Raw genomic sequence first — 12,835 nt, 5'->3', positions numbered from 1 at the left:
GCTTTTTGCAACTCTCTGTGGGGTGTAGGGCTTGGGGGCTACAGTTTTCCTGCTGACCTGGAAGGGACACACAGACCCTCTCGATGCCATTGATCCTGTGACAGCTGTCAATCTTCCTGTTTGCACCTTCCTGCTGTATAAGCTGCTTCCTTGACAATTCTTCCGCTGGCGAGCTGGCATTGGCTGATCCTTGCAAAACCGTGTCATTTGCGTGAATGTAATTTGGGGAGTGGACAGTGGGGAAGGGGCAGCTGCGTTGTCAAGAGGGGCAGAGCGGGAGACAGCTTGCAACCCACCCCCCCAGCTGAGATCAGAAGGGGCAGATCTCTAGGGCGTTCTGATCTAATTTCCGAAATAAGTTCTTACCCTCTTTGGCTCAGGTCGTGAGGTTCTTCATACAGGGGCCCACCTGGAAAGGAACCTCTGCAACCTACTAAAATTTATTGCACCCCAGGGTCAGGAGTTGGTGGGAACCTACCGTCGCGAAGTTGGAGATGGTTGTAATGTTCCCCAGGTGTTACGCTCTTGACCACAAACTCTTCCTTGCCAACACTTGAGTTGCCCATGAGTTAGGTCCACCATCTAGCAAACCCCGTTGGTTCTTAAGTGTCCCTCGTCTCCAAAAAGGAGACCCTCAGCTGGTGAGACCTTTTGAGAACTTGCTGGTCCAGATGGAGGAGATAGATGGAGAGAAGGACCTGGGCTCAGTTGAGATTTTGCCCCTCTGCTTGCTGATTTTCTCCCGCGTGGAAGGAAATCAGGTTCTCAAATTGCGGCAGAGACGGATCTGGCCGCTTCTGCCCGTGGTCCTCAATTTTAGGAGAGGGCTTTGGTTTGGCTAAGCTGTGCCCACCCCGCTCCCCGCTCGCCTCAGCCCAAACCCACCCACAAAAAATAAGCCTTAAGCAGAAAAGGAGGATACAGCGTCTTGGGAAAATGTCTTAAGGACTTTCCTTCTTTTGCACTAGCTCTGACCCGTTGGATCCAATGGGGGAATATTGTTCTGTTGCACTTTAAAAAAAGAGGATATGTTGGAGACTGTTTGCAAAAAAAAACAAAACAGAAAAGGGCAGGGACTTCAGATATGTGTGGTTTTTTAATTGGGGGTGTGTGTGAGAGAGTTGATGTACGGAAAGGGATTATCCTCTGCTTTAAAGGGGGGGGGCTTACTTTATTCACTTTAGACCTGATTCTTCGCTTCAGTTTTTACTTTCCACCCGAGACATTTCATAAAGAGCTGTATGGAATAGCTGCTTAGGTTTACTGACGAAGCGGGACAGAAATGGAGGGTGGGGGGTTTTTCCCCTCACCGTCATTGGCTAAGTTTTGGGGGGGTTGAGTTGGAGAATCTTCCATGCTTCCAAAAATTGATTTGGCCTTAATTCATCTCATCTTCTTCTTCTCCCGTGGCTTCGGTCGAAGTCGTCAGGAAAGGCCCGTCGCGATTCTTCCGCCTCGGCGATACGAGACTATATCTCGAAAGCCTCTTGCCGCCCCCCCCCCCCAGTTCTAAGTGCTACCCTATAATGACACTGCTTTCCCTTCTTCTCTCCAGGTCAGGCAGCCCGGCTCTGCTATTTAAAAATGAAATCTATAGATCTATTTATATTTTCAACATTTAACGTCTATAAATTTTTAAGTTAAGAAGAGCGCCCCGGAATGTTCTTGTTGATGCTGGGTGTTTTTTCCGGGGGTGCGGGAAGAGAGAGATGCTGTTCTTTTTTAAAAAAAAAAATGTTCTTTGTAAGAGAGCATTTTGCCAGCTTTAGTTCCATACCCCCTTGAAAGCTCCTTTTCCTCATCCTTTGAAGAGCTTCCCTGGAGCTTCTCAGAAGCGACGGCAACCGAAGTCATTCCGCAAGCGGGAACGGCTTCCGCTCGCTAAGCAGAACTTCCCCCCTCTCTCTCTCTGTTCCCCCCAAATCCCCCCACCAATCCACTCCAGATAGCTGGAGGAACCCGCAGAGCAAATTTGGGGGTATTTGGTGGGGAGGAGAAAGAGGGGGGGGCTTTAATTGCACAAGCGGAAGCTGTTCCACTTGTGGAATGACTTAAGAGTGACCCAACCAAGGGACGGTTCAAACGTCATTCTGCAAGCGGGTTCCTAAGTTTTTTGTTCATTCTTCTAGACACCCAATTTTTCAGGTGGACCTGGAGATGGGGGACCCAGCAGCTTCAGAAAATGTTAAGGGAGATTGGGGAGCTGCGTGGTCCAGTATCCTCCGAGAAGGGCCGCACGTTCTCCCATCTCTTGTGATATACGAAAGGTAAATCAGAGCTTAACGTCAGGTGTGTTGGGCCCTCACCTTGCTTAATCATTTCTTCCTTCTGTTGTTGCCGTCGCCGTTAGCTATACAGAGAACGATCTCGCCAGAGCACTCTCTCTCTCTATATATAAAATCCATATTTTAAAAACACCGCCACGAACCCTTAAATGACTAATTTACTGTTGTCGAACGAGGCAAAGCTAAGCACAGGGGAAAAAAAGACATTCCAGAGATTGTATGTTTGATAAGGGGGTTTGCTAGGAGGGGGTGGGGGGTGGGGGAGTCGAAAATGAGTACAGAAAAAAATATCTATATATAGATATATATATAGATAGGTATAAATATATAAATATATATATATATAATATATAAAATGCACTTTTTTGCGGGGAGGGGGCTTAAAAATAAATATATAATTAGAAGAACGCGACTGTTTTCTCTCCTCCCCCCTTCCATTCTTGTATATATATATTTTTTTAAAAAACACAGCCCACTTTGGAAGAGTGTAATAATAACCCCAGTGTTGATTAAGTATATATATTTCTTCTCTCGTTATTTTTTTAAGCTCTGGGAGTTTAAAGCGGTTCTGAACCGAAGATGCAAAGAGCGATGAGAAGCCGGTTTGCTGGTTACAGAGAGCTACTGGCGATTCCCTGTGGGGTTTGTCTTGCCTGGATAGTTTTCTTTGAATGGCTAGTCCTCATTACTTTTTGGAACTTGGGAGTTCGGCTTGCCTATGTATTGCTCAGAGTAAGCCCATTGAAATGAATGGAAATGACCCTGACCTGACGCCCATTGGGTGTCGGTCCAAACCGGTGATCGTCCTCCTGCCAAAATGTTTGCAACTGAGAAACCAAAATCAGCTTGTAAGAACCCCAGTTCCCGCCAGTCCCATGGTGGCAGATGAAATTTCGGCAGCCCCTTAACAAGGAAGGTTGCATTCATTTCCCCCCAGGGCGCCCTGCTTTGTGGCCAGCGAGCTCCTCCTCAGAGTAGACTCGTTGAAATGAATGGACCGGAAGCTACCCGTGTTTATTAATTTCAGTGGTATCGAAGTAAGAGACTTTGAGTAGGACTAACATTGAACACAACTCCCATATACAGCAGAACCTCGGAAGTCGAACGGAATCCATTCCGGAAGTCCGTTCGACTTCCAAAACGTTCGGGAACCAAGGCGCGGCTTCCAATTGGAAGCTCCTGCAGCCAATCGGAAGCCCTGCCGGATGTTTGGGTTCCAAAGAGCGTTCAAAAACCGGAACACTCACTTCCGGGTTTGCAGCGTTCGGGAGCCAAAACGTTCAACTCGCAAGGTGTCCGGGAGCCAAGGTACGACTGTATATGTCAGAGGTGAGGAATCTTTGGCCTCACACATCTTGCCGAAATGGAACTCCTTTCAGCTCCAATGGCCAGAATTGTGACATTTTTGCTGGGGAAGGATTTAAACACACAAACCATGCTCAGGATCAGACCTATGTGCATTGGGACTTTGGCATTTTTTGGTACGTGGTTGTGATTGTAGGCAGGAGGTCCGGGTAGCGAAAAAACAACAACACACCGTGGATTTGCCTTCAGAAGTAAAGATTAAAACTTAAGACGTGGCCCTTAAAGCACATTTCCAAATTATATGTTTAAGGCTTGTTTCTTTTTTTAAAAGCCTTCTCCCCTGCACTGTTTTCTGGTCATATCCACACCCTGCGTTGAAAGCACAAGACTTCTGGGAACTGTAGTTCATCGCTCGCAGGGCTGTCGTTCCTAGTACCCTTAAACTACAACTCCCAGGATTCTTCAGGAGAAGCCACGTGTTTTAAATGTCTACCCATGCGGACGCGATCGGAGTTTAAGGACACCTGCGCACCGTACATCCTCCTTTTCAAAATTGGGGCAACTATCAGCTGGTGGTGTGTCTCCTACCTGAAGAAAGACCTCACCAGTCTTGAGCATGCATGCTGTTTAAAAAAATCCCTAAAGCCAATATCTTTATACTTCATTGATTTCCAAAACAATTTTTTAAAAGCATGGATTTTGGCAGGGTGATTTGGCTATGCAACACCTGCGAAGCCAGTGGCTCACTGTGTCAAAGTCAACTTGTAATGACTGTGTGCCATCTGAAAAATCCGACTATGTCATTCGACTTGGCTTCCATTGATGCGGAACAGAATCCATTGGAAACTGCGCTGGACACACAATTCCCCGAGGTGTCAAGTGGTGGATGCAAAGTGGCTCAGCAGCCCTTGGCAGATGAGTCAATGTTTGCGTAGGCTGGTTTATTAAACTCTTCCAGTTGAGGTTACTACCGATGTTCCACAGCTCCCATTGCAACCCAAGGCCCAATGGGTTGCGGCCCGTGTTAGTCCGACTCAGAGCAGACTCGTTGATGAACCGGAGGCTCAGATTTATTCCATTGGGTCTACTCTGAACTGGCTACAGCCCAGTATCTCCAGGGATGTCACCTCGGGCAGGATTCTCTTCCCAAAAAACCAGACCGCAAAATGTGCTGCATGGATCGGATAAGAGAACAAGGCGGTTGTCTTCCATGGGTGGGGTTGAGGAACGACATCCCTTCCTTGATCCAAGCTAACTGCAAACCACCGCTGCTCGTCGAGTTGTCCTCCCGTTTCCTGGTGAGCGGGAATCCTTGCATTAGTAACAACAGGCCTGCTCTCAATTCAGCCCAAGCCACAACGGCCAGCCGCCCCCCTAAATCGGAGAGGAGAGGAACACAGGCCGGTTGTCGCTGGACCTCAACTCTCATGACCTCCGGCCATTGGCCAATTCCTTTTCGACTATCCTCAGCACCCCTCTCCTGGTCAATCTTTGCAGCAGATAAGTTAGGAAGTAAAACCTGATGGGCGTGCTACCATCAGGGATGGGTGATTGGGACTAGCCTATACTTGACCCCTTTCATCTCTGGGAAAAACAACTTCTGAGCTTGGGAAAAGTCTCTTATCTTCTAGCGCGTTACCAAGCCATTTGATTCTTCCTGATGTGCTCCGATGAGCTCAGGGAAGAAGGAAGCCATTTTTCTTCGGTGCCTCCTTTCTTCGTTCCAACCAGTTCTATCTGGTTTTGCACCAGTTTGCAGACCGACCGGTCCTGATCCATCATGGTAGAGCTATTGTCTCCCTCGGTTCCTTTTCCCGGTGAAACTCCGGGCGTTTTGGGGGCGACCGCGGCCTAGCAAGCGCCATGTTCTTCACCAAAACTCCACCCGTGGCGAATTCCTGCGGAAGAAAGAGGGAGCGAAATCTCCCGTCGCGGTTTGTAGTTAAGGAACTGAAGCCAAAGCGAGAGGCGGTGGGATATCTGTTTTCTTTGCTTCGCTGAGGAAAACAACGGATAAAAAGGTGCCTTCACTTATTAAAGGTTTTGGGGGGGTGGGATTTGATGGGGGGAGCTCGCAAATTGGCTGCAGCTCTATATTAGAAAAAAGGGTTTCCGTCACACCGATATGGGGTGGCCCATTGTTCCTCATGGCTCCACCGCCTTGAAACGTTATTTTGGGGGACTCTCAACCCCCATATTTACGTGTTGTGGAATCTTGTCGTCCTCAGGATTTGTAGGAGTCACAAAACGGCTCGGGGAAAATCACCACGTCCTCCTTGTGAGGTGAAGTCCAGTTGGCCTAGCTCCTGGATTCTCCTTAAAAGAACGCAGAGGCGGAAAGATGCTATCCAGGATTCTTGCTTCCTCTTTTGCAAAATAAATAATAATTTAAAAAAGGCTGCTCTCAGGGTCTCTTGGTTTGTGAGCTGTTGAAACCAGCTTGAAACTGGTTTCGGATGCCGCCCCCCGCCCCTGCCCAAAGGACCCCTTCACCCCACCCCAAATCCCATATTTATCTCAGTGATGCACCAATTGCCCCAGCAATGCATCTCGTTCATTAAGACATGCTTTTCTAGTTGTCCTTTTCTTTCCAGAGGGGAGAAATGCCTGAAACGAAAGATTTCTCCTCTTTCCTGCAAAAAACAACACAAAACACCTTTGCCACCCCTCAGAAACTTGTGTCAGCGGCTTGTTCATGTATTTGCACGCTTGCTTCCTTTTCTACAATCGTTGCGGACATAAATTTACCCCTCTCAGTTCTGGAATTCGCTCTTCCCTGCAATAATTTCGCAGGCTTCCCCCCACCCCTCCTGCTTCAAATCATCTTTTTTCCTAAGTTGGCATTGAGAATCCCGTGGATTCAGGACCCTGGGTCGGATTCTGCTTCGCTGTGAAGTTTCTCCTCTTAATGCTCCTTTTCGTCTTTTCTGCTTTTTGCTCTCTCTCTCTCTCTCTCTCTTCCCCCATCGCTTTATTCTTCTTCTTCTTCCTCTTCCTCCTCCTCCTCTTCTTCACATCTTTCTCAGCTGCTGTTCGAACCCTTGCTTTGAGGGTAGATAAATTCAGGAAGGGTTGAGGATTACGTAGGGAGATTTTAGCATTTTCTCATATTAATATATATATATATTTAAAAGAATTAATAGGCACCCAGGTTTCGTATCCGACACTAATTTCAGGCTCGTGGGGGAGGGGGAGAGAGAGAGAGAGAGATACCTTCTCTTTCCCTGGATGTTTTCGTTTTTTTTGTTTTAAATAGAATTTACACACAGAGAAAACAAACAAAAAAAGTTCCATTTGAATTTCTTCTATTCTTCAGGATTGGTTGTTGACTAAAAATTGAATCAATTGTATGTTCTTTTTCCATATATTGTACTGTAATAGAGAACTGTTAATTTTTTGCACTAATAGATTTCTTTTCTCTCGAATCCTGGCTTCCGTCTCCTTTTACTTGTCTGGGTTGGTTTTGCCTGAGCAAGGACGGGTATGGTGGTCTCTCTAACCATTGGGCCGTATTGCCTGCTGGCTGCACACTTGCAAACACCCACCCATAGCCTGGAACCGGGATGCACAATGAATTGCGGCAGCTGGTGAGATCAGAGGCCTCTTGGCTTATATAATACAGAATCATAAAATCGGAGAGTCGGGAGGGACCCGAGGTGTCATCTAGTCCAACCCGCTTAAATTCAGGCATCTCAGCTATAACATCCATGACAAATAGCGATCCAATCTCTGCTTTAAAACTTCCAAGAAAGGAAAGTTCACAACTTCCCGAGGGAGACCGTTGCACTGTCGAAATGCCCCTTCTAAGATGGCACTGCTCAAACCCCTGCCATCTCTTATTTATTTATTTATACATACATACATACATACATACATACATACATACATACACTTGAAGCTGTGAAGCTTCAAGTCAAGGACCACTCATCTTTTTGAGGCCTGTGGGCATTATCTGCCGAACTAGGGTAAACTGTTGTGGGCACCACACACTGCAGCCTGGTCTATGGGCTACAGCTGAATCCTTGTCGCAGGCCTCATCACAACAGCCCTGCAGGCGCCAGCAAAGGACTGTGCGCACACATACAACCCTTGCACTAAGCATACCATTTCCTAAATAAAACTGCTTTCGTACAGCACAGATGGAGCTCCCCCCTTGCTTCTAAGTGTGTCGGCTCAGGTCACAACAGCTGCTAAAGACATCCAACACAACAGGCAGCCTCGTCTTCTTAAATTTATTATTCCAGTGGTACTAATACATTGATTTGCACAATGACACCCATTTAGCAGAGAGGCTGCGGGCCTTCTAGCTTTCGCCCAACTAGAAAAGCCTCTCCCTTTTTCTCTCCCAATCCTAAAATTCCTCCAGACTGCCCTCCCCCCTTCCCCATCGAATCCAGCATTTGAGTATGGAATGAAATTTCACGCATCCTTTTCTTTTCGGACGTTTGCCTGTACTCCCCCAACCTGCAAAACAATGGAGGAAAAACCAGGTTTCCCCCCCAAAATTCACTTGGCTCCAAGCGTCAAATAAATATGGAAACGGGCAACATTTCAGTTGCATCAAATGGAAATGTATTTTTGGAAGTTATAATGGCACTGGGTGAGCGGCCCCGCTGGTTCGTGTGCAGACGGCCTGGAACCTCTAAGGCTGAATGCAGACACGGCTCTTTTTAAAATCTGCCCCGAGGCGGAAGATCAAGGAAAGAAGTGGCCCAATGCCTTTTTCAAGACACCTGCGGGCACTGCTGTTATTATGCAAGTTAGATTTGGAGTCCCACAACATACATTTTTAAATTTTTTCTTTTACATCTGGTGTGGCATTTTTAATTCTGCTTGGTTGGTTTTTACAATTTGTCCAGGAAGTTATCTAGTGCGGGAATGCCCTCCTTCAGCCCTTTGCGCTTGCGGGTCTCGGCGACCACCTGGCAGGGGCGGCTGGTGCTGTCGAATGGGTCTCCGGGCAGGATCTGCCAGTGGTCAAACACACACTGGGGGAAGGCTTGGCCACCTGTGTTGGATCTCAAGTCGGCGGTGAAGCCTGTGAAGAGAGAGGAGGAGAGAGAGAAGAGTTGATACTATAAGCAAGTAAAACGTTAAGACAGAAATACAGGTGTTCAGGTTTACCCAAACACCCCACAACCAGCTCCTTGTCTTAGCTAAAAGTAGTGTCCTGGAGGCATATACCTTAATAAATAATATTAGTGATAATTTATACCCAACCCATCTGGCTGAGTTTCCCCAGCCACTCAACAGAATATTAAAAACTGAAGAAAACATCAAACATTGAAAACTTCCCTAAACAGGGCTGCCTACAGATGTCTTCTAAAAGTCAGATAGTTATTTATTTCCTTGACATCTGATGGGAAGGCGGTCCATAGGGAGGGCGCCACCACCGAGAAGGCCCTCAGAGCTGGGCCTTAGTGTCCAAGCTGAATGATGGGGGCGGAGATGCTCCTTCAGGTATACTGGGCCGAGGCCGCTTAGGGCTTTCAAGGTCAGCACCAACACTTTGAACTGTGCTCAGAAACGTACTGAAATAGTCTGCTACCAGGGCAAGACCCACTCAACTTTGTAGCAGCCATCTCAGATTAGCCTGGGAGACAACCTCTGATTGATCCTTTACACCTCTAGCTGCTGACAAAGGTTACCTGGAAGATGCAAGAGCCAAGGGAGGCTGATAAAAGCTGACACTTACCGAAGGACTCATTGACAGGGAGATAGGCCTTGACCACAAACATGGGGGTGCCAGCCACCTGGGACTCCTCAAAGACATGCCCCCGCTGCCTGTTCAGCACGCCATAGATGCCACCCACAACCTGTTCTGGGCACTGGAAGGGGAAGAAAGTGGGTACCGGTATACATTACAGCACTGCACGGAGTTAAGCCAGCGGGCTGCCGCCGCCTCTTAAGAACGCAGCCTGCCTCCAGTCACCCACCTGGATCTCCACAAGGTAGATGGACACCTTCTGGCCGTGGGAATGATTTGGCCACCTCCGCGGTGGATGGCGTCCGCGTGCAGGGTCACGTCGTGCACGTCAAAGCGGACGGCGCGCATGTTCTCCTCGCAAAGGGCACCCTGGAGAAAAGAGAGAGGTTGGAGGGAGAAAATCATTTTCTAGTTTGCATTCAACCCAACTTTTCTGTCCTTCCTCTCTGAAGCAGGCAACATAGTTTTTTAAAAAAGGAATTAAGCACTCTGCAAAGGTGGGGCCAATGACTCCTTCAGCTTATGGTCAGCCTTCTTCCTGCAAACTGTCAGATCCAGGAGGAGGAGGAGCAGCCGCCCAGGGGGACCACAGGATGGGTAGAGGGCGATCCACTAAGGGGCAGAGAATCGGAGACTAGATATGATGGAGAGCAGCAACAACTGAGAAAAGATGGGCATAATATTTTACAAGGACGGGAAGGAACACCATGGACAGAATAACTGTCACACACAGGAGGCATAAGGATATAGCTTGAATGCTTCACCTACAGGTTATAAATCATTTAACATGTCAATACGAATAGATGTCGTTAGTATTGCAGTTGTTGTATAAGGGACTGCTATTTTAACTGGAGTGTAATAGACGAGTAAGATTTTGGAACGCAGAAATAAAGCAAATAACCAAAACATCCATTCTAGAACACGGGAGGCCACCTAAATTATTTAATTTGGCATCTGAATAACTGGAATTGGCAATGGTATTATAATTTGGTATTGTTGTAATGAGGCTATTACTCGGTTATTGTAACTGAAAACTAATGAAGCCGCCCAGAGCGGCTGGGGAAAACCAGCCAGATGGGCAGGGTATAAGTAATTAATTATGATGATGATGAAACCAACAAGTCTATGCTCCATTCCAAGAAGGCAGGACGCAGACAGCCCACCGCCCTGCGATGAGGGGAGCGCACTCTTGCTCACCTCCTTCGTGGCCCACTGGAATCCTGCCACAACGCTGTCCTTGATCTCGTTGGGGTACTGCACCCCCTTGGTGATGTCCGTCAGGATGTTGGGGCCAGTGCCGTTCGGGCCGAAGCACCAGATCTTGCGGGCCTCGGCCACGTCCCACTCGTACTTCTCGGCCAGGTAACGGGCCCGTGTCTTCAGCTCCTGTCGGGCCGAGACGTCGCCTTTGTTGATGTCCTCGGCCAGGCCGTCGGGGAAGGGGCGGGCTTTCATGTACAGGCATACATGATGTGGCCTGTGGGAGAAGAAGACTCGCTTTAGCCCAGGTCTGTCCTCCTTGCCCAAACCTTGAGCACTGCATTCCTTATCAGTTACAGCTCCGCCTTATCCATTTCTGTACTGCTTCCATGTTATTTTGATACCGGCTCTTGGTTTTAAGTCTGAGAGTCGGTCTGGAAGTCTGGAACAGGGTGTTCTCCCCGCTCCATGCAAATTCTCCCTTCTCCCTCTTACCTGTATTATTTTTGGGGGGGTTTCAGCAGCAGCCACAGCGGTGCAGAACCCTTACCCTGCAAGAAAAAAGGAATCCCTGAATGTGTGAATGGTCTGTCACTGACCAAACAACCAGGGACGGGGCTTCAAGAAGCCATTGCAGGAAGTCCCAGGTGAGCAGATCCTGTTTCTGGCCAGGGGCATACCGATGGGGGGCAGGTTGCCCCAGGTACCATCCTGAAGGGGGGTGACATTCCAACGCGCCCCCTGCCCACGCCTCCCCCAAACCCGCAAATCGCGAGCGGCAAAGCATAGAGCGGCAAAGCAATGAAATCCCTCTGTCCCCTTACCTGTGAGGCAAGAGGCCGTTGCCTCGGCTCCAGGCCCTCCCGGGATGCGGCGGCTCCCAGGCTCATCCTTCTCCTCGCTGCGAAACAAAGGGAGACATCAGTCGGAGCATGGCTCCCAGCCACGCGAGCCCCAGTCTGGGGCAGGAGGGTGGGGACCTGAGAAGGGGGCATTTCTTCCTACCTGATCTTATTAACTGCCCCACCCTGAACTCCTCCATGCGGGCGTCCGGGCTCCCTCCCGACCGGCCTGGCACAGAGGCAGCAGGCAAAGTCTCCCCCGGCTCCAGAATCACTCGCGAGCTGTTCTTAATGGGGGGAAACCTGGTCTGCTGCCTCTGTGCCAGGTACGGCCGGGAAGGAGCCATACCCGCACGGGGAACAGAGGGTGGGTGAGGCAGGCGAGGATCGGGAACCACCGGGAACCGCCGCGATGTTCTGTCGATGTTCTTCCCGGGAGCAGGCGCTGGAGCCTCATCCCTGGAGGGGTTGCCCTGTGAAGGAAGCAGAAAGCATCGATGAGTAGGGGCTGGGGCGGATGCTCCATTTTTGATAACCCCCCAAAAGGAGCCCCACAAGGACCCCTTCCTTCCTTCTGTCCCAGTACCTGATGTTCGCCGCATTCGCCACGTCCCTCCAGGGATTTCGCCAGCGAGATGTAGATGTTGGGGAAAGGCTCCCTCCCTGTAGAGAAAACGGAGGAATCAGCAACCGCCAGATGATAGCACCAGTCTGGTGCATGAGGGAGGGGGGACACGGGAAAGAAACATTCCCAAAATATGGGGCACTCGGTTGGCATTTCCACTTACCTGAAGTGGGAGCCTTTCCCCCCTCGCACTGGCGGGCCTCTTGCCTAAGGAAGAAACAAGCTCTGTTAGTTTTATTGCTTGCATGAGTTGGAACCAGATAAATATATAGATGATACTATTTCTTATTACCATCTATATACTTAGACATATCTCTGGACATCTTTTTCAGGCAATTTTGTGCCCCACCCCTCACCTGCGCCCCTGGCAGGGGCCCACCTCACCACCCCCTAGCTAGGGCCATGCCTGGACCAAAGAGAAACCCTCTCCATAAAACTATAGGGATCTCTAAATCAGGCCTTTCTCCTCCACCCCCAAGATCACTGGGAAACACTTCCTCTGCGACACAAGGTCACAACATACCTCCGGATTTTGTTGGGTTTTCCTGCACCGCTGGGCTGCTTCCCCAAACCACGGCCCTGCAAAGGAAGAAGCACATTGTACTCTCTAGGGGGCAGAACAAGCACCCCTGCCAGGCTGCCCAGGCCCACGTCACCACAGGCTGCCAGCCTGCTCCTGCCTGGGTGTCTGGAAGCCTGGCTTGGAGGGAGGGGGGCAAGGGGCTGGGGCGAGACGGGACTGCAATCCCCCCAACCCAGCCCTGTTTCACTCAGGTCAGCACCATGACCTCCCTGCACATGTGGGGAATGGATTCCCCATGGAATTAACCTACCACAATCTCCAGAGGTTGTGCCCCTGCAGCCTCCTTCA

At 49.3% G+C, this 12,835-nt stretch overlaps 2 protein-coding genes across 2 annotated transcripts; both read right to left on the bottom strand.

Moving 5' to 3' along the window:
• Nucleotides 1-8,139: 8,139 nt before the first annotated feature.
• Nucleotides 8,140-10,774, bottom strand: LOC309361112 (elongation factor 2-like). Its single transcript, XM_081896064.1, has 4 exons — nt 10,495-10,774; nt 9,527-9,666; nt 9,286-9,418; nt 8,140-8,628 (listed from the first exon to the last, which is right to left on the bottom strand). The coding sequence occupies exons 1-3, from the start codon at nt 10,750-10,752 to the stop codon at nt 9,379-9,381; spliced, it is 438 nt and encodes a 145-aa protein (XP_081752190.1). The 5' UTR covers nt 10,753-10,774; the 3' UTR covers nt 8,140-8,628; nt 9,286-9,378.
• Nucleotides 10,759-12,491, bottom strand: LOC309361114 (uncharacterized protein). The gene is made up of 6 exons (XM_081896066.1): nt 12,128-12,491; nt 11,926-12,002; nt 11,503-11,812; nt 11,322-11,398; nt 10,993-11,048; nt 10,759-10,774 (listed from the first exon to the last, which is right to left on the bottom strand). The coding sequence occupies exons 3-5, from the start codon at nt 11,684-11,686 to the stop codon at nt 10,998-11,000; spliced, it is 312 nt and encodes a 103-aa protein (XP_081752192.1). The 5' UTR covers nt 11,687-11,812; nt 11,926-12,002; nt 12,128-12,491; the 3' UTR covers nt 10,759-10,774; nt 10,993-10,997.
• Between the last annotated feature and the right edge of the window lie 344 nt (nt 12,492-12,835).

Source organism: Podarcis melisellensis, assembly GCF_964234715.1.
Source record: "Podarcis melisellensis genome assembly, chromosome: 18".
Classification (NCBI taxonomy): Eukaryota; Metazoa; Chordata; class Lepidosauria; order Squamata; family Lacertidae; genus Podarcis; species Podarcis melisellensis.
The sequence above is the reverse complement of the archived record's forward strand: the minus strand, read 5'-3'. Positions and strand labels throughout refer to the sequence as shown.

Coding starts and splice junctions, on each gene's coding strand:
- LOC309361114 (XM_081896066.1), bottom strand. CDS start 11,686: ATGGCTCCTTCCCGGCCGTACCTGGCACAGAGGCAGCAGACCAGGTTT. Junction 11,399..11,502: donor GGGGCAGTTAATAAGATCAG/GTAGGAAGAAAT, acceptor TTTGTTTCGCAG/CGAGGAGAAGGATGAGCCTG. Junction 11,049..11,321: donor AACGGCCTCTTGCCTCACAG/GTAAGGGGACAG, acceptor TTTTTCTTGCAG/GGTAAGGGTTCTGCACCGCT.
- LOC309361112 (XM_081896064.1), bottom strand. CDS start 10,752: ATGAAAGCCCGCCCCTTCCCCGACGGCCTGGCCGAGGACATCAACAAA. Junction 9,667..10,494: donor TCCAGTGGGCCACGAAGGAG/GTGAGCAAGAGT, acceptor TCTTTTCTCCAG/GGTGCCCTTTGCGAGGAGAA. Junction 9,419..9,526: donor TCTACCTTGTGGAGATCCAG/GTGGGTGACTGG, acceptor TTCCCCTTCCAG/TGCCCAGAACAGGTTGTGGG.